General features: G+C 42.8%; 1 protein-coding gene and 1 non-coding gene across 2 annotated transcripts in view; both read left to right on the forward strand.

Annotated features, from left to right (window-relative positions):
- Positions 1 to 20,735, forward strand: part of TNPO2 (transportin 2) — a 59,963-nt gene that overhangs the window by 10,701 nt on the left and 28,527 nt on the right. Inside the window, 7 exon segments of the mRNA XM_077470403.1 lie at positions 4,822 to 4,897; positions 14,122 to 14,271; positions 17,295 to 17,401; positions 18,255 to 18,388; positions 18,509 to 18,590; positions 19,955 to 20,077; positions 20,159 to 20,277. Of these exon segments, the coding sequence (XP_077326529.1) occupies positions 4,822 to 4,897; positions 14,122 to 14,271; positions 17,295 to 17,401; positions 18,255 to 18,388; positions 18,509 to 18,590; positions 19,955 to 20,077; positions 20,159 to 20,277 (791 nt within the window).
- On the forward strand, positions 15,088 to 15,157 carry LOC143965209 (small nucleolar RNA SNORD41). The gene has a single exon (XR_013271590.1). It is a non-coding gene; the product is annotated as a small nucleolar RNA SNORD41 (small nucleolar RNA).

A 20,735-nucleotide genomic window follows, 5' to 3' on the forward strand; every position in this document is an offset into this window, starting at 1 on the left:
CAATTAGGTTGTATTTCAGTTTGTGCTAAAGTGTGTATTATTTTTTATTTTATTTTTTTTCCTCCTGAAATGTGTATGACCAAAAGCAAATTTTTAATATACGGCAGCTAACTGATCCTTAAATGTGGTTGCTTTAGTTCTCTTTTTTTTTTTTTTTTTTTGTCTGGTTCCCGATGAGCAGGCAGATAACCGATACGCGTTCGCTCTGCTATGCAGAGTGGACACAGACCGCTGTTCTCTATGGGGCAGCTGGATGAAAACCGATCGCCTGTCAGTTTCCATCTGACTCATCCGATCCACGACTAGACAGATGGTAAATGGATCACTAGTTGGTTTTTAGCGGACCGGATAGGGTGTTAGCGAACACAAGCAATGGATGTTCTGAGCCTTAGGGGGCCTTAGGGCAGTGATGGCGAACCTTGGCACCCCAGATGTTTTGGAACTACATTTCCCATGATGCTCCACTGCACTGCAGAGTGCATGAGCATCATGGGAAATGTAGTTCCAAAACATCTGGGGTGCCAAGGTTCGCCATCACTGCCTTAGGGTGTCTCTATTCTGGATGGAGACCCGGAGCCACTCTTGGACAGCAGCATTTTCAATCTGGAATACAGCAACAGGTTTTTTTTTTATATTTCTTTTTGAGATGGTGGGGGGGGGGGGGGGGTTTGCATGAATAAAGTGACCATCATAAGCACCCCTGTCAGTTTTAAATGGTTTGTCCCTAGCTTTTGCTGCACATCCTGGTCTGTAAAGAGAGTTGGAAAAATGTATTTACAAGGTGAAAAGAAAAGCCTAATAAAGGACCTTAATGCAGCCACCACATTTAGGTAATGTAGGCAGACCATGTCTGATAAGAGGGCCTGGCTGGGTGTTGCACATTTCTGAAAACATCAAAACAACCTGCTTTAAGCCTTCTCTTGTGCCCTTTTACTATAATAAAAACAGAGTAGGGAGGAGTTATTCAAATATCAAAATGCTCTTATGAGCAGGTGTCAACTTGGGTTGGGCATTCCTAGGCGCATTGTGTTTGCATGCAGCCTGCCCGTGGTAATGGCCTCATCTGATGCTGAGCCTCCATGATTGAAATAACTGAAATCCAGTGATAGAAAGGGGCAGATCAGGAACAGAGGGATTTGCGAGGAGAGGACTAGAGGATACTGGACATCCTCCACCCAGGAAAAGATGTAGGTCTATCTGATTTGTTGCCATTTCTAATGCACATGTTGTTTAATGTAGGTTCAATGCACACTGCTTGTCAATTTTATTACTGGAAAGGAGCCTGTACAACTGTGCAAGACCATAGGTAAGGAATGGAGTTCAATAATCTCCTCCTGTGTCACGCATTGAAATTTTTAAGCTTTTCCGCTTCAGTCTGAGGATACCCCGGTAGCATACACTGTACACCATTATTAGGCGAGTTTGTATTTTTGAGGATTAATTTTTGAACTACAGTGCTCTGTCAATTCAAAATGTTAGCAATGTCGAGCAACTATAGTGTGCAGAATTGTTATGCAACTAAATTAAAAAAAAATTAATCTGTTAAAGTGAGAATAAACAACTCAAAATCTTTCAAATAAACATTTGACATTTCCAAAAAAAAAATTCAGTGACCAATCTAGCCACCCTTCTTTTCAATAACCGTCAAGCTTTCCATTCATGGTCTGTCAGTTTCTTGATCTGATGACCATCAACTTTTTGTGCAGTAGCAACCACAGCCTCCCAAACACTGTTCAGTGAGGTGTACTGTTTTTCCTTTTAAATATCCTATTTAGGAAGAGCCCACAAGTTCTCGAGGGTTTAGGTCAGGTGAGGAAAGGGGCCATGTCATTATTCTTTCATCTTTAGGGCCTTTGCTGGCTAGCCACACAGTGGAGTACTTTGATGCATGCAATGGAGAATTATCCTGCACAAATATCATGGTCTTGAAAGATGCAGACCTCTGTGCCCATTACTGATTCAGTCCCAGGCCCATCCATCTGGTCCGTCAAGTCACTCATCTCATGAGTCCATAAAACCTTTGAAAAATCTGTCTTCAAATGTTTCTTGGCCCAGTCCATTTCAATGTATGTGTCTTGTTCAGTGTTGGTCGTGTTTCAGCCTTCCTTACCTTGGCCACGTCTGAGCACTTAATGCCTTGCACTTCTGGGCACTCCAGGTAGTTTGCAGTTCTAGAATATGACAGCACTGGAGGGTAATGTGTTCCTGATAGCTTCAAGTTTGATTCTTCTTTAAGTTTTGACAGTTAATTTTGCGTAGTGTTTTTTTTTATTTATTTATTTTTTTTCTCAACACATTTCTTGCAACCCTGTTAACTGTTTGCAACAAAACGTTTGGTTCTGTGATCACACTTCAAAATTTTAGCTATTTTAGAGTGCTGCATCCCTCTGAAAGATTTTTAAAACTTTTGACTTTTCAGAGTCGGTTAAATCTCTTTTCTGGCCCATTTTGCCAGAGGGAAAAAAGCTGCCCAAGAATTATGCACACCTTGATATAGGGTGTTGGTCTCCTTAGGCCACACCCTCCCTCATTAAACAAATGCACATCACCTGATATGCTCCAATCCAATAAGCATTGAAGTTTATACAGCATGGAATTGGACAATATGCATAAAAATTATGATTTGGTCAAAATACCCTACTAATTGTGCACACAGTGTAATTGCAATACCGTTTACAGTATACAAATCTTGGATGCACCCTGACTGTATCACTGGCTATTTTGGTATATAAATGTAATCAAGGTAAGCCTTTATAAAGAAAACCCCTTGGTGAAGAATTCCCTATGGAAGCAGCCATCCTACAAGTTCATGGACTGTATTGCAAAGCTGGAAGTGATGCAGATGTTCAGGACCTGATTTTGCAGTGATGGTTTTTGTATTCATACAGTCTGATCGAGGATATTGATGGTGTAATATGTGGCCTTGCCCTTTAAAGTTGCACTAAACTTGCCTGTCTGCAGCATGGCATAAAAGACAAACGTGTCATGCTTTAAGTACTTTTTAAGTGACAAGACCTGAGATCAGAGTTCAGACTGGCTGATTCTTCCCTTCAAAAGAATTCAACTGTTTCAAGCTCTCTTTATTTAATCAAACAGCGCTGAAAGAAGTTTGGAGATGCAATTTTTCAAAAACATTTCAGCCCCTCTTAAAGTGGAGATCCAGCAGGTCTCGTGCTTAAGTCAGCAGTCACAAAAAGTGTAGCTGCTGACTTTTAATAAACAGACACTCGGTCCAGCGATGAGTCCGCCCGAAACCCTCGCTTCTCTCCTGTGCTCTCCCTCTCCTTTGTAGCTCTGGCATTGCCAATTTTGTCATCTGGCTGTAACGGCTTTCAGCATCAGTCAGGTGTGCACTGCATATGCGCGAGCAGTGCTCTGTTTCGTGAATGGCCAGATGATTTTCTGGGACCTGTCCCAGAAGATTACAGGTAGGGAGGGGGGAGAATACTTCCGCTCGAGCCACCTAGGCCACCTGAGCGGAAATGGGAGCTGGGTACCTGTCAAATTGGGTATCTGCTTCTCTGTTAACCTCCCTGAATTACCTGCTAGATGTGGCATGTCGGGGTAAGGAGCACTTAAAGCGGAAGTTCCACTTTTGGGTGGAACTTTGCTTTAATCCTAATTTTATTGTGGGCAAGAATAATATGCCTTTTAAGCCTAAGAAATTTCCCTAATGTCAGCACTGTATGAGCATTATATAGAGCATCAGATATGCAGAACAATGCTGTTCTCTGGCAGGGGTATAGGGGATTTCCCGGAACAAAACCAAGTCCCGGTGAGTGCTGCTCAGCAGATCACAGGAGGCTTTGTATTTTTATGATCAAACAAGACTTCCTGATTCCACCTCCCCCACCTTCAGGAAACCTCATACTCCATTCATAAAATACAAAGCTTCTTGTGAATGCCCGAGCAGCAATTGGCCCAACTTGATTTTGTTCTGGGGACTGGAAGTCTGCTTTACCGCTGCTGGAACACAATGACTCTATACTTTGTGTTTTTATGATGCTCCTTATAGTTTATACAGCATTGACAGCGGGCACAATTAGTAATTTGTTGTAGTTTGTTTGGGCAAACTTGGACTTGTATTTAAAGTAAGAGAAGAACTAAAGCTATACTTTAAAGTGGTTCTAAGCACACACGATTTTTTTTTACCTTCATGCATTCCCAGTATTGGGGTAAAAAACATTCCAAACCCCTCTCCCAATCCAGAGCTGTGTTTGGCTGAACCTCCACTCCCCTTCTCTTCCTTTTTCTCACAGGAGACTGAGAACAGTGGGAGCCATTGGTGGGTGTACAGGGGTTGTGGCTGAGCCACGCTGTGTCTAAGGACATCGCACAGCCCAGTTCAGGAATGCAAAGGACTGAAAGAGGAGGCAGCCACTGCTCCTTGCGCAGAACAGGAAAGTATAACACATTTGTTTAAAAAACATTTTTTTTCTATAGGTCAGTTACTCTGCTTCTGAAAACTTTTATATACGTGCAAATAGCTAGGTTACCAGCCTGGCTGGTAGTACCCATCTCATGTAGGTACCTCAGCCTTCAAGCAGCTCCACAGAAACCAAATCCAAACAGTGCGTAGTCCTGGCTTAAATGATCTGCTGAAGGGCTCTTTTAGACTTTGAGATTAATATTCTTTTTGGCTTGGTGCCCCCCTAATAATCTCTCCAGTACCCTTGGCACAGTTCAAGCCTAGAAAACATTGCTATTCCACTAGTTTCATTGATCTTTGCTCTGTTACTGAATAAAGCTCTGTGTTCTTCCATCTGTATCTTTTTCCTGTTTATGTAACTGTAAGCAATATGGTCCTGAACTTGTTCCCAGAAACTAAAGCAGCTGAACCAATTTCCGGATTTTAACAATTACTTGATCTTTGTGCTGACGCGGCTTAAATCTGAAGGTGAGTGTTAGATTACATTTTTTTGCATGCCTTTATCAGTACCCATAATTTTAATAATCTGGGTAATTCATAAAATAAAACTCTATAGGAAGGGGAGCCAATCTTTCTAGGAAGACTTCTTTTTTTTTTTTTTTGCTGCTGCAAGAAACAGATGGAGGCTGTGAATTCTGCTATGGGTGTGATATTTAGTACCTGGCAAGATGCCCGAATGTTGCACATACGTGTATAATTAATTTTGACTTTTGCCTGACTTTGTTCACATTATTAAAACAAGGATTTTTTTTTTTTTTTTTTTTTTAAGTGTACATTAAAGGACATTGGGTATCTTAAAGAGAGAGTCCACCAAAAAAATGTTTATTAAAAGCCAGCAGCTACAAATACTGCAGCTGCTGACTTAATAAATGGACACTTACCTTTCCTGGAGTCCAGCGATATCGGCAGCAAGCAATCGCTCGGCTGCTGCCAGCGCGATTCTCAATGAGGGAATCAGGAAGTGAAGCGTTGCAGCTTTTCTTCCTGTTTGCCTGCTGCGCATGCGCGAGTCACGCAGTGCAATGAGGATGGTCGGCGTTGTCTGGGACCCGCGTGTGTCTCAGTAGACAGCGCGGCAGGACAGGAAGAGGCATAGACTTCCGTGGGAGTCTATGCCCAGAAGTGGGTGCAAATACCTGTCTTAGACAGGTATCTACCCCCCTGAAAGGTGGGAGGGTTCCGAAAAGCGGATGTTCAATTTTTGTGTGAACCTCCGCTTTAATATCTATTACAATAGGGTTATGCTGCCACCTTCAGGTCAGTGGTAAACTGGCAAAAAGACAAATCTTCTAAGCATAAAACTTTCCAGCAAGGCTTAATTTTTTGTAGACTACCATGAATCACAAAGTAAAGGTGTTGGATCCATTTTTGTCTTGTGAGGTACTCCAAGAAAATGATTTGGCAGGTAAACCATAAATGCCCCCCCCCCCTTTTTTTTTTTTTTTTTTTTCTGTTTTTCTTTGGCTTACATGACACAACACAGTTTCTTCATATATGTAATGATTGGCTTATGCTGCCACCTTCAGTTTAATTGACACTGGCCAAAAAAGGCAGACTTCCTGCTCAGGCATAACTTCTTACAGACCTCCAGGATTTTCCTTCCCACCAGACGCCCCCCACCTGTGTTGTTTTCTCCCCTTCTCAAGGAAGAAGCGCCAGGAGAAAAACAAATGGGGGGGGGGGGGCGGGGGGAGGAAGTGTCACACCGCCCTACTCGGTGGCTTCCAGGCACCCTCCTAGCCATTTTTTCCCCCTCACTGTTCTAATCCCATAGGGTCAGCAGCCCGCGCTCGTGTAGGAAAGCTTTTTTTTTTTATTTTTTTAAGAGATGAGGGAGGCTGTAGACAAGGCATCCTCCAACGTCCAGTGCAGGAAAGTGTTCTTGTGAGTTTTTTTTTTTTTTTTTTTTTTTTTTTTTTGCACCAGGATTACTGCTGCAAGCTGCAGAGGGACACGAGCAAGAGGGGCATGAAAGAGGTTTGGTGACACAGGCATTCCTTTTTTACACATTTACTATTGCATCAGGCTGAGCATTAATGGCAGTGGCTGGCTATTACTCAAGCAATGAATGCGATTTCTTCTGGTAGTACCTCTGCTTTGTGCATCGGGCTATGTTCAGGGGGGGGGGGGGGGGTTTGAAACCTCTCCAAAAAGACGCTAAAAGGGTCTCCCTCAAGCTCTGGAAAGCCTGCTCTACGAATGGCATCCTCCCCTGAGGGTGTGGCTGGTCAGAGTGAGCATCGGGGCCATGAAATGTTAGCAACTGTTTTCAACACTGCAGCCCTTGTTCATTTTACTATTTTTATGCAGCCATGGTAGGTTTTTAAGGTTTAGCAACTTTAATCACATCCCAGTGTGGTCAAGATGCGACAGGTTCTCTTCCATTTTCCTAGGACCCAGCTAGGGGCAGGAGAAGACCAATTCCCTCAGGGAACCGTGCTGAGGCTGACTCCTCTTCTGAGGTGTCAAATGCGGAAGAGTCAGCATTCACAATCTCTGTAAGATTGACGGTACAAATTCTTGCTGATCCGCTCCATTTATGCACCCTTAACTGAGTGTTTTGGTTTGCTAAAGCCTCCTCAAGCTGTGCATGCCTTTTTTCCTGTCCATTCTTTGTTCTTATTGTTTTTTTTTTTTGTATCTGGGGATCACTCAGATAAGCACTACTTTCCTTTCTAAAACGTTTTCACGCTTTATCCTATGGTAGAGAAAATTTACTAAGTAGGGTATACCAGTAATTAATGCTACGATATTCTTTTGTGAGCAAGTTTGACCTGTCCGGTAGACAATGCTCAAACACTTAGGTATCCAATGGATTAAAGGTTGGAATTCCTATTAAAAGAACACTCTTTTTTTTTTTTTTTTTTTTCTTGTCTTCCAGGTTGTGTATCAGCCTGCGCTGTCAGTAATTTGGTTATTCATTGAGAAACCAGTTTAAACAGGTGTTCAAGGTTACCCTGCTCAGCAGGTCCAAGAGGCAGCTTTATGTTTCCAATAGTTGCTATGAAAGCTAAGCGTCATGCAAGAAGCTCCTGGCTAGTTTTTCTTTTTTGCAATTAAAACGGCTATCTGGGGAATATTTTGGATAAAATGTCCAAAGAATTTCTAGTAAAAGAAAGATGCCCTTTTTTTGCCATTTAAGTGAAGGAGTAAATGTATTTATTTCAAAGCTCCTTCTGTACCAGGGGCATCAGCGTCCAGGCAGTCACAACAGCTTCCGCCGTCGGGTTCTAAGGGTAATACTCAGGGTTAAGAGACAAAAGAGGTCTTGGGGGAGGAAGCCTACAAGATACTGTAGCCTCCTTTTTTTGAGGAGGTGTCCCTGCTTGCTCAATGAGGAATTATTCTGCATTTCTCAGGGATCTGGCAGGAGTGTCAAGACGAGGGGGAGTTTCTCAATAGCTCCAACTTGCATACTGGAGTTCCAAGAGTTTCCGTCTCCAAATGGACATTCTGGATCTCCAAAAGATCTAAAATTCAATTCCTGAATATAATCTCTCTTCCTTTTTTGCATGTAGTCAGTCCAATCTGTTCTCCATCCTACAAGGAGGAGAACTTCTGGTATCATTCAACGTCAAAGATGTATATCTCCATATGCCTATTCCCTCATCACTAGTAATATCTACTTTCAAAGTGGGAAAGCTTAATTTTCAGTGTGTAGCTCTGCTTTCCGGTCCAACTGCTGCACCTCAAGTACAAATGTTCTAGCTCCTTCTTTTTTTTTTTTTTGTTTTTTTTTTTTTTTTTTTGTTTAGCCAGATTGAGGGCCCAAGGTATAACGATTATGGTTTACCTAGTCGATCTGTTCTTGATAGACCAGTCAGTAGCCTGCTTAGACCAAAGTAAGGTCACCATATTCGACTACCTGGAATATCTAGGTTGGATTCTCAGCCTAGGAGAAATCCTCTTTAAAACCTTGAAGAAAATACTTGGGTCCGATCATCGGTACACCCAGAAAAGGGTGGTGTTAACCCCAGGCAAAGATCGGTGCCCTTAAGGAACTGATTTAGTTAGTCAAAGCAAAATGATTTTCTCCTATTCAACTTTGCGTGAGATTGTTGGGAAAGATGGTGGCTTCATTCGAGGCTGTTTCTTATGCTCAGTCTTATTCTAGACTGCTGCAAAACAGTTTCCTATCGGCTTGAAACAAAGGGTTCAAGCTCTACATTCCCAATGTGTCTGATTCCAAAGCCTAAGGCCACGTTGCCCTGATAGCGCCGATCTCATCTGATCTTGGAGGCTAAGCAGGGTCGGCCTGGCTAGTACCAGGACGAAAGTCCACCTGGAAATACCAGGTGCTGTAGGCTGGGTGTGCCGGAGCCTCAGTTTATGGTTAACATCAAAAATCTGCAAAAAGGAAAATCTTTCAGTTACTTGGGAAAATGGTAACATATGCCAACCTTTTTTTGTTCAGGTTGGGGGACAGTCCTGAAAGAGGCAGCTGTCCAAGAGAAGTGGCCCAGATCAGAAATGGCCTTGCCCGTTAACATTTTAGAAATTCAGGCAGAGCACTTGGTCCTGTGGGCCCATGAACGTTCAGTTTAAGGTATTGTCCTGCCAGGATTCAATCAGTCTATGCCACAGCAATGACCTATACTAATCGCCAAGTGGGCACAGAAAGTTGTGCGGCCCAGAGAAAGGTGAATCTTATCTTCTAGGCAGAAAACAATGTACTTTGCCTATCGGCAGTCTTCGTTCTAGGAATAGAAAATTGGCAGGCGGAACTTGAGTCACCAGCAGTTGTTCCTGGGAGAATGGTTCCTTTACCCTGATATCCTTCTGTCCATATGTCAAGGATGGGGGATTCCAGACAAAGATCTGTTTTGCGTCCAAGTTTAACAACTTTGTGTCAAGAACAAAGGATCCGCTAGCATGTGGAATGGATGCCTTGCTATTCCTGTGGAATTTGTGCATTCCCTCCTATTCTGCCTGCGTCCACGATTTCTTCATAGGATAAATTGGGAAGGGAAGTTGTTGATTCTTTTGACCCCCCCCCCCCCCCCAGCTAGATCCAGGAAATCTTGGTATGTAGAGAGGCAGTAGGAGACCCATGGCACCTACCTACATGGCCAGATTGTCTTTCGCAAGATTCAGAGTTCCATCCTACTTTACATATGCTAAATTTAACGGTTTGACTATTGAGACCCACTCTCTAAAGAAGCCTGGACTGTCAAGTTCAGTCGTTTTTCTACCTTGGTTAATGCAAGGGCGCCAGCCTCCATGATTATATATTATGGAGTCTGGGAAACATGTCTCCTGGTGTGAAACCAGGAGCTACACCCCAGGAAATAAGTAAAGGGTAGAGTCTTTGACTTTTCTGCAGATGGAGTGAGAAATAAAGCTGGCCTTGAGTACTTCTAAGGACAGTTCTCTGCCTTATCTGTATTATTTCAATGACCACTTGCTTTGCATGCCTTGTTCATAAATGTATTCAGAGGGTAAAATGGCTGGTTAGGTAACCCCTGAACCCTTGGGACTTGAATTTTTAGTTTTGTCAGCATTACAGAACAGCCTATTTATTTTATTTTGGGGGGGGGGGGGGGGTTGGGGGAGATGCAACATATTCCCCTGGTCGTTTTTTTTTTTCTGGTAACTATCTGCTGCAAGAAGGGTATCAGTATTGGTTGCTCTTTCTTGTAAAGAACAGAAAAAAGGCCTAGGGCACCGCACATACCCCTTGGGATGTTCAATTAGATGGACCAGTATATATTTATAAATGTTTATTGAGGAAAAAGTAAAAAAAAAAAAAAAATTTTTTCTGAGATATATATGTACTTGGTACAATATGAAATCAGACAAACAGTATTTTCATGTATACATCACAGTACTGACTCAGAAGAGGCTTAAAACATATATTGAGAATGACGCCGACATATTCAGACTATCTGTCCTTTTTCACAGGCATTACAGTAATCTCATGTAAATATGGTCTATAATGTAAACAGTCAAATTAGTACAGTTGCATCAAAAACATAAAGGTGTGTAGCTCAGCGTATTAGCCATAGTATATAGCCACAAAGAAATTCTATATACTCACAAGCCAGAGCCTTCCCCTATATTCAACAACGGGGTAAAGATATTGTGATGTAAACTAAAATCATCTGACGGACTGTGGGTGAGATGAAACTATGTGCTTCTGATGGAAAAGTATCAGGGTGACACAACGCAGGCAATTTTGTAGTTGGGGACACTAGGCACTGCAAGATCTCCACTGACAAACAGTGCAGTGTAGCACCGGCTCAGATGTCCAATTAAATGTATCTAATAAAAAAGGTGCAAGTAAGTAAAAAAGTCCTCTATGAATAAGTAAATAGCTTGATTCATAAAAATCGCATATAGTATCGTAGGTCAGAGATAACATTGGAGTATTTGCTCACCTTTAAATATAGTATATACAGGGAATCCCAACAGCATGCAAACCCACAGCGTACTGAACGCCATGGGTGCAGGCCTTAAATAGCAAAAACGCTAATGGGATCAGCTGTGAAAAGGTGCCATCGGCAGCCTCCACAGCTGAAGTCGATGAGACGGACTGTTGCTCCATTGGCTGCATACAGTCTGTCTAAGGAGATCACTGACAAGGCTGTGCGGGGCCCTGCCCATTGTGGGTGGGGCCATGTCCGCGTTGTGACGTCATCGGCGAGCGGGAAGCCCGCCTATCTGCGCTCCAAGGTGGAACACGAACAGGAAAGAGCGCAGTAAGATAACTGTGCTCAATAGGGCAAAAGGACCACATGATCACCCCCCCCCCCCCCCCATGGAAATAGGGGAACAGTGAGTCTCCCGCACGCTGGGCAGTGATGGGCAACAGAGACAAAAAATAAAACCGCCCACGGTGTACAAAACCTTTTAGAAAACCATACGAATGGTAAGGTAGCATTGATAACTCCCTGGTGGTGACAAGAAGGTCCCTGGAATAGAAAAGCCAAGGCAAAAATTTGCTTCCTGAAAGTGTGCATAGACAGATTGAACTCCAGACTTGACTGCCTAAAGCCAAAATGCACACCATGATGTACTGTTGAGGAAGGAACTTTCAAGCCTCACACCAGGCAAAATAAGCTATCCTTGTAGGATAGTTGCACGTTCTTTTGAGGTCAACCTCTTACCCTGAGCAGTGCAGTAATAACGCATTTGGAAACGCCCCTGTCCTTCGGGACTTGAGCCACCATAACCATGCTATCAAAGCAAGCAACTCTGGGCAGAGTGAAATATTGGTTCCTGCTACAGCTGATCCAGAAATCCCATGGCTCGTCTACCAACAGGGTGGTATTATCTGTGTACCACATTCAAGGCCAATCCGAGTGATGAGAAACACCAACACATCTGTCTTTATCCTGTTCTGAAGGTGAGGCATGAGTATAGGTGGAAGGGAACATACAGTTCAGGGTGACACTGATCCCATGGAGTCACCGGGGTATCTACCACAAACTTCTGAGTACCCCTTCAAGAGACAAATCTGTCCACCTTGGTGATGAACCTGGATGCCTGAAAATCCATATACGGAGTCTTTAATCCCTGACAAAACTTTGCACACCTCCAGGGTGAGGCACTCTGGTTCAGCTGCTGACAACTAAGGAAGTCTGCCTGCCAACTTTCCATGCTCGGTAAATGCACAGTGGATAAAGCTGGAACATGCAGCTCTGCCATGGACAATATTACGTTTGCCTCCACTTGAGCAGCATGGCTTTATGTCCTTTCCTGGAGGTTGACATACACCCTTGCTTTGGCATTGTTCAACGTCACTTGCACTAGGTGCCCCCCGAAGGTAGCCAGACCAGAGTTGATGACACATGAATTATTTGAAGGTCCTAAAATGTTGTTCAGCAAAGTCCACTCCTAAACTGACCAGGTTCCTTGAACTGACCAGTTTGCCAGAGCACCACCCTAGCTTTAAATTGGAACTTTCTAAGCAAGGAGTTTCCCGTATTCAGCATCCAGGAAGAGTACCACTGCTCCAGAGCAGACCTGGCACAGATTCAGATGCAAAGACAGATCTAGGGACTGAGGTCTTTTGTCCCTGGCTGACCAAATATTGAGTTGCAGCTTCCTGAATGGTACTGGCAATATAGAACTGCATTGAAAGCGGAAGCCATCTTTCCAACACCCTTGTGCGGAAGTAAATTCAAGGATTTTCCAGAGACCCCAGGGACTCTATCTGAGATCGGAGGGAAAGGCACTTTTCCGTTGAAAGAAACCTTTTGGACTGAGTTGTGTCCAGGATTAGACCCACATATTCCAGATGTGTCGACCATGGCTGATTTTATTTTTTCCTTTTTGGAGGTTAATTACTGAACTGAACTGCTCGAAGAGCTGCACCAACTAACCTGTTTGGCCAGGTATGAGCCAACTGCTCTTGAAGAAGCAGGTTGTCCAGATACTCCATAACAGCAATACTAATGTGTACACCAAACCTCAGTAAACACTCTCTGGTAGCATCGGACAGGCCAAATGGCAAAGCCATAAGCTGTCGGTGGATCCGTGCCAGCAAATCTTGCAGACTCTTGTGAGGTTGAAAGATAGGGATGTGCACATAGCTGTATTGTGTGAGTCTATGCCAGGAATTTGATGTGACCCTTGAGGTCCAGAATTGACATCTTGATTCTGGCACCATAAAAGGCTTGGAACAGAAGCCAAAACTTCTACCCTTCCAGTGTGGTATAGTTGCACCCCTAGACAGTAGGCTTGCCAGTGTTGGAAAGCACTATTTTCAGAAGTTCCAAGGAGACCTTTTAAATGCATAAAGTACAGAAGAAAGCACCTTTGAAATTCCATCTTGTAATCCCTTGACACCCCACTGTGGACCATTTGTCATGTCCCAAGTCAGAATAGCGCAAAGACTGATAACATCGCCAACCCCGATGCGTAAGAGTGGTGGCACATATTCGCTGGAAAGAGGACATGTCTCCAGGATTAAATGCTTACCAGTTTTCCAATTGTCCAGCTTTTTTCTCCTGATAGTGTCCCCATAGCTCAATTGTTATGGCTATGAAAAAACCCTGTCTCTAGTGATGTATGATTGAGAAATGGTAATTGTCTAGTATTCCTAGATTAAAACAGACCAGCAGCTAAAGATAATAGGCTTTCCACATTAATTTTTATTTTATTTTTTCCCCTGAAGTTCTTCCTTTTTTTTTTTTTTTTTTTATTTTTTTTTTTATAGACAAAACTGTCCATCTGCAGTAATTTTTCTGCCAATAGATGTTGCCAGTGTTCCGGGTAAGGGACATGTGTTGCTGAACCTGCGTCTTCTGAGCTCACTACTGTGCTCACGTGCCATTTATGTGAGCTATGTTCAGTGTAGCAGTAAGGACTGCCCCTGCCACTACTAGGGGAGAAGGAGAAAAGGGACCCTTAACATTAGTGGACTGGTCAGGAGAACCTGGGGGCTGTGGGGGTGTGTGTGTGTTTATAAATTCTGATTTCCAAATGCCAAAGGGGTGTATTGTATGCTGTGAACCCCCATTCTCACTCACCAGGGGCCGCCTTACCTTGTTACAGATGCATGGACCATGACTTTTGTTTGCTGAATATAATGGCTATGGGAGTATAAAAGCCACTTATAAAAAACAAATGTATAAGGTCCCCCTGCCCTGATTTTCTGTAATTTGGTATTCCTTTCAATTGTTACGTTTTCTGTCTTGCTTCATCTTTTAGTTTTATTGGATAAAATGTTCTGTTGTCCTTTTTTGTAGATGAGCCCACAAGATCTTTGAGTGGTTTGATCCTAAAAAACAACGTGAAAGCCCATTACCAGAACTTCCCTCAGCCGGTCTCTGAGTTCATAAAGCAGGAGTGTTTGAACAGCATCGGAGATGGTTCTTCGCTTATCAGAGCCACGATCGGTAAATAACCTGAGAGTTTTGTGTTCTGGAAGTAATTCAGATGTTCATAACCTGATGTGCAGTAATGGTTTCTGTATTTACACTAATCTTTGTGCCCGTGCTACAAACCCTGAAAGTGCCTTAATACATTTAATACATAAAGCCAAACTAATTCACAGTGGCATAGTGTACATTCCCCAACACTGCAAATCTAAAATACTGCTATGTCTATAAAAACCTACATTTCATAAACCTAAGCTATTTCACAGTTGATCAAGCCCCACAAATCAACTTGTTACCAATGTAAATTTTTAAGTTGAAAAAAAAAAAAAAAAAAAAATGAACATCTTGCACTCCCCTGCGTTGTGCAGTGGCATTGCACAAAGCTGCCCGATATTCCTTTTCTTGGGTCCCCCAACAGTGCTCCTGGATCCTTCTTGTGTGTCCCCCATAGCAAGCCGTTTGCCACGGAGGCACACAGTGTGTGCATGCTCCCGAGCTGTGTCTTTTGAGCCATGAAATAGACTTGCACAGCGGGACTTGTGGGGGCCTACTTCCTTCTCACTGCATTTGATTGACAACAGTAGGAGCCAATGGGCATGCTATGTGAAGAAAGAGATGCAGCTGAGCAGAAAACTTTTTGGCTTTAGTATCACTTTAATGTGCATACTCCTAGAAATTTAAAAAGTCCACCAAATTTTTAATATTCTTTCAATCAATATAGCTCCTCCACGCATAAAAATCCTCTTCCTAAAGTGTCATACAATCCCAATTTCCCCTCTTTCACTCCACAATCCACCTCCTTGACATACATTGCTTGGAAGAGTTTAGAGTGTTCTGGAAGTGATGCAGATGTTCAGAACCTGATCTGAAGTGATGGTTTTCGTATTCATACTGTCTGATCCAGGACATTAATGGTTACTTAAGGGCATCTACAGAGTTAACAATCAGAATCAAAATAGTATTGAGATGCATGAAGGGAGCCAGGCCTACCTATCTGGTGCTTCTGATGAGGCACAATTTAACACTGCCCTAATATGCTCTTATCAGTAATATAGATTTGTAAGTATGCATTCTGTATTTTCCCTGCTTCTGAAGGAAATACCTGATACTTATGGGTACAGGTGACTGTCTGTGACAGCACTGGGCAAGTCAGTGCTGTCATATGGGAGGGTACATAACCATATGTGTTCTACATTTTCAGATACTTGTAGCTTACACAGGACATTACTTTCAATCTCAGCAGCTAATAAGTGTCGATAAGGGGTGTAAATGTTGCTGGGGAGGAGACAATAAGGTGAACCTGTTTCTTTGCCTTCTTTTCTACTCTACATAGTTTGAATAGAATTGGCATAACTGCCAATGAACTTGCATTTTTAGAAGTATAAATAAAGGAACATGTTGAGGAAAGGGATTAAAACACCTGTCAGTTTTTGCTTTCTGTGCCATCATTGGGGAGATTCATCCTTAGTCCTATTTACTATTACAACCATAAGTGACAGTAACAGAAAATTCCACATTTTGGGTTGTCCCCAGAACAGAAATAGAGGGGATACCTTCCAATAAGGACACCAGTTCTAATTGCAGCAAGGGATTTCCTCACTTTAGAGGGACTTTCCTATTTTGGCTATAGGACAGGAAGTGAAGGGGAACACGGATGTAAAAAAAATAAAACCTTACAGGTAGATCTGCATGATTCTGGCTTAAATGAAAATCGCAATTTATTTTATTTTTTTAATTCTTTTGCTTGGAATAAAGATCACGATTCTCGCTGCCTAACATTTTTGACTTCATGCAAAAAATTTGGGCTAACTTGGGCTAGCTGTGAAATTACAGTGTGACATTAAATATTGCAACAACCGCCATTTTTTTTAAGTGGTTAAACTGACCTTTTACACACACACAAGTTAATTACTTTGATCTAAGAATGAAATGTTACTTTGTTTATAGTTATCTCCGATAATGAGATAAACTTACCAGGCTGCCTGGATTTTTTTTATTTTTGTCAGAAGTGAGCAGAGAACTCTCTTCACTTGTTACATAGAATCAGTGAAATGCTGTTTTAAGATCGGCAGGGGGGTAGAGTAGTGATTTTGATTCTTTAACGATTAAATGTTTAGCTCTACTTACAGGGGCTATAACCCTCCCCATAACTCTAAAATAAAGGGAAAAAAAAGTTTAGCCTGTAGACCTACTTTTAAAAATTAGGTCAGCAGTATTGGCTTTCATAATTTTATCTCGCATATGTTCATTTGGATACCTTTATTGTAGAATGTGCACATACAGCGAGGAGAAAAAAGTATTTGATCCCCTGCTGAATTTGTAAGTTTGCCCGCTGACAAAGAAATGATCAGTCTATAATTTTAATGGTAGTTTTATTTTAAGTGAGACAGAATAACAAAAAAAATCTAGAAACGCATTTTGAAGTTATAAATTTGCATTTTTAACCACTTCCCGACCGGCGAATGACTATGTATGTTGGTAGAATGGCACGGACAGGCATATGGGCATACAGGTACGTCCCTTTAAGAATGCCTGCCGACAGCGCACGCCAAGCGGGACCCCTGTGAGTCTGGTCGCAGGTCCTGCGCACTCGATCGCTGCTGGGATACCCGCTATCGTGTCGCGGGGAGGCTGAACGGGGAGATGCGTAAGTAAACGGCATCTCCCCGTTCTGCCTAGCAACAAGTGACACTGATCTCTGCTCTGTGATTGGTCCCATCATGCCTCTGCCTTTGGGTGTCATGCTTGTGGCTATCAGTCTTGCTATGCTTCATGGGACTTGTAGTTCTGCAACAGCTGGAGGTCTGCTAATTGCAAATCCCTGCACTAGGTGGTGCTGTGTAATTAGGATGTTGGTATTGGTAAACTCTTAGCTTGGTCACAATAGCATGTCAGTAATATAGCTATGCTGGGCAGCTTGATTGGCATAGTGTTTCATCAGGGCCTTGTTTGTTCTTTCCCGCTTATGCCTCCCACTATACATTGGTTATTTATAAATCCAGTTGAATTCTGATTGATGTTGTGCTCCTGTTTCTCTCCAGGTATTCTCATAACCACTATTGCATCCAAAGGGGAGCTGCAGATGTGGCCAGAACTTCTACCTCAGCTCTGCAACCTTCTGAATTCAGAAGATTACAACACATGTGAGGTATGGTGCTGAGGCCTCTCCATTCTGCCCTGCCAAGCCTGAGCAGTTCCATCATTTGGCAATTTTGAAGATTATTTCTGAAAAAAACCCATAGTTTTGTAGACACTACAACTTTTGCGCAAACCAATCAATATATGCTTATTGGTATTATATATTTGTTTTTCTCCAAAAACGTGCAGCAGAATACATATTGGCCTAAATTGATAAAGAATGGATATGTTTTTTTTTGTTTATAGCGCATAAAATAAACGCAGAGGAGATCAAATACCACTGAAAAAATGGACATGCGTTCTATTTGGGTACATCGTCGCATGATCACACAATTTTCAGTTAAATTAATGTAGTGCCGTATCGCAAAAATAGCCTGGTCATGAAGGGGGGAGGGGGGGTAAACCTTTTTGAAGTGGTTAGGAGATTGCGGCAGTTTGCAATATAGAAAACAGCTGCAAATCCCCCACCTAGTCTAACCTGGCATACAGGATGTGAACTGTTTGTAGATGGCTCACACCTCTCTGCTCGTGCAATAATTACGCTGAACTTGCAGATTTTGCACATGCTGTCTCCTCCCTCCCCATCTCGGGTGAAAGAGGACAGTCGAAGGGATTGGATTCAGCTGCACTGTTCTGTGCTCTTTCTGTCAGCATAGAACAGGTAACAGATCAGTCCTAATTATCAAAGGGTCTTTTGCCACTTTCTTAATAAGGCGCAGGATCTCCTACATTTCACCAGCTTTGAAGAGTAGTCCAGGAATAGAGCCCGCAAAATTGTTAAAGCCCCCAAGGCATTTGTTTGATTTTGCTTGTATTTAATGACCTCCTTTTTAAAATGCGTTATTGTTTTTTTGCATTTCAAGGGTGCATTTGGCGCGCTGCAGAAGATCTGTGAGGATTCCTCTGAGCTTTTGGACAGCGATGCTCTAAACCGGCCACTCAACATAATGATCCCCAAGTTCCTTCAGTTCTTTAAGCACTGCAGCCCCAAAATCAGGTTCTTTTCTTGACTACTTCAAGTGACTGTGAAAAACGTTTCAAAAGCCCCAAACCCCCCCCCGCATGTGTAATGTATTTGTGTTTTTTTTTTTTTTTTTTTTTTTTTTTTTTGTCCTAGGTCTCATGCAATTGCCTGTGTCAACCAGTTTATCACAGACCGAGCGCAAGCCCTCATGGACAACATTGACACTTTCATTGAGGTGAGAGATGCCCCCTCCATTCTCAGGGAATCATTGAAAGCATACTGTCTCAATTAGGTTCCCTTTCATCCTCTTTTGATCTAGTTCTATGCTCATTTGTAGTGGCTCTCCCCTGCTCTGACAGACTTTGCTGAGGCAGCAGGTGCCATTGGCTCCCTGGACAGGAGGGGTGATAGCTACTGGAATTGTTCCCCTGAATTCTCCTCCTGCAGCACCTGAGAGGTCACCTTTCAGCTGCTGCAGGAGGAAAATTCAGGGCATCAGTTACAGCAAATGCCCCACTGCCCATCCTGTCCAGGCAGGTTTTGGGGGTTGGCAAGGAAGGGATGCAATCTACCCATCACCTGCTTGCGATTGACCAGTTGCCGGCCACTGCTTTTTACAGACTATTGGTGTAGTGTGTGTGTAAAAAAAAAAAAAAAAAATGTTATATATATATATATATATATATATATATATATATATATATATATATATATATATATATATATATATATATATATATATATATATATATATATATATATATATATATATAGCGCAACGGATCGTCACCGATCCATGATCCAAACGGGTCATCCCGATCGGATCGGCACATGCCGCGATCCGCGACATCGGCCTAGCACTGAAGCGGCGGCCATCTTTCTACACCCAGGCCGTTTTACACTGTGATCCAACGGAGCGATCACATGTAAACAAACTGGGTCATGTCATGATGCTGGTTCCTCTCTCCCCTCTGTACAGTAGAGGGGAGGGATCGGATGGAAGCAGCCATACTCTGCCGATACCCAGCCAATATTACAGTGGCGAGTATATGGTGGTGGAATTTTCATAGGTTTTCGAAAATTAAATTATTTGCTGATCCGTGAGTTTTTTTTGATCCGTTGCACCCCTGAAATAGAGAGAGAGATGAACAATATTTGTTTACATCTTCAGGGAGATAGTATTAAGCCCCGTACACTTGGGCAGAATGTCAGGAGACATTTGTCGGTTCAAAAGAACAAAACAAGAAAATAAGTCTGACATTCTGATGTGCATGCTGGAAAACCCCTTTTAGTGTGGATCTCAAAGGGAGAGAAGACTCGCAATACTTCATAAGGGAGTGGGGGATTCAGGTGGAGACAGAGGGGTGTCTTTAGCAAGACAGTGAATTTCCATCTTCGTATCAGTTCAGTTCTTCATGGTGTATTGGCATATTGCCGGTGCTGAATAAGAATCATGGTTGTAAATCCTCGTGTTTTTTCACCTTAATGCAAGTTTCTCTTGTATCCTCTATAACACATGGTACAACAGTATGATTGGAGGTTTTCGTGGCTGCATATATTCAGTAATAGATATTCTGTCCTATTCCTCCTTTGTTGCAGCATCTTTTTGCACTAGCCGTGGACGAGGACCCTGAGGTTCGGAAGAATGTGTGTCGGGCGCTTGTTATGTTGTTGGAGGTGCGGATAGACCGCCTTCTTCCTCACATGCACAGCATCATCCAGGTATGATAGTTCCTCTTTATATTGCTTCACTTTGTGTGGGAGCAGCAACAGTGAACAGTGCGAATTTTTATTTTTCTCCAGTATATGCTGCAAAGGACGCAGGACAGTGATGAGAATGTAGCCCTGGAAGCCTGTGAATTCTGGCTGACGTTGGCTGACCAGCCCATCTGTAAGGATGCCCTGTCCAATCACCTCTTGCAGTGAGTACTTTAGTTTTGTTATGTCCTGAAATACTGCCTTGCATAAACCAAAGCTGTGCCTACATTTATTTAAAATTGTGCACTTAACTAGAGCTTAAGGGCACGTTCCTCCCTTTGGACCATATTTCATAAAACATGAACACACACACACACACACACACACACACACACACACACACACACACACACACACTCCCCAACCACACTATAACCGTGTGCCCCCCCCCCCCCCCCCACTCTACCTTAGTTTGCTTGCGAACTGTTTCACGTTGGAGTATGGTGGCAGAGCAACTCCTGTGCCGAATTTTGTATCTAGTACATGATCCAGCTTTTCCAGGTAGGTGGCGTGCCGGCTGTGCTGTGGTTAGTCGCAGCACAAGCCGATCAGCAGGTGACGGATAGTTTGTAGGCACTTTATAAGTGGCTATTTACATTATAATCCCTGTTGATTTGATTGT

Source organism: Lithobates pipiens, unplaced genomic scaffold (assembly GCF_037356315.1).
Source record: "Lithobates pipiens isolate NorthernLeopardFrog02 unplaced genomic scaffold, aLitPip1_a1.2 Scaffold_8, whole genome shotgun sequence".
Lineage (NCBI taxonomy): Eukaryota > Metazoa > Chordata > Amphibia > Anura > Ranidae > Lithobates > Lithobates pipiens.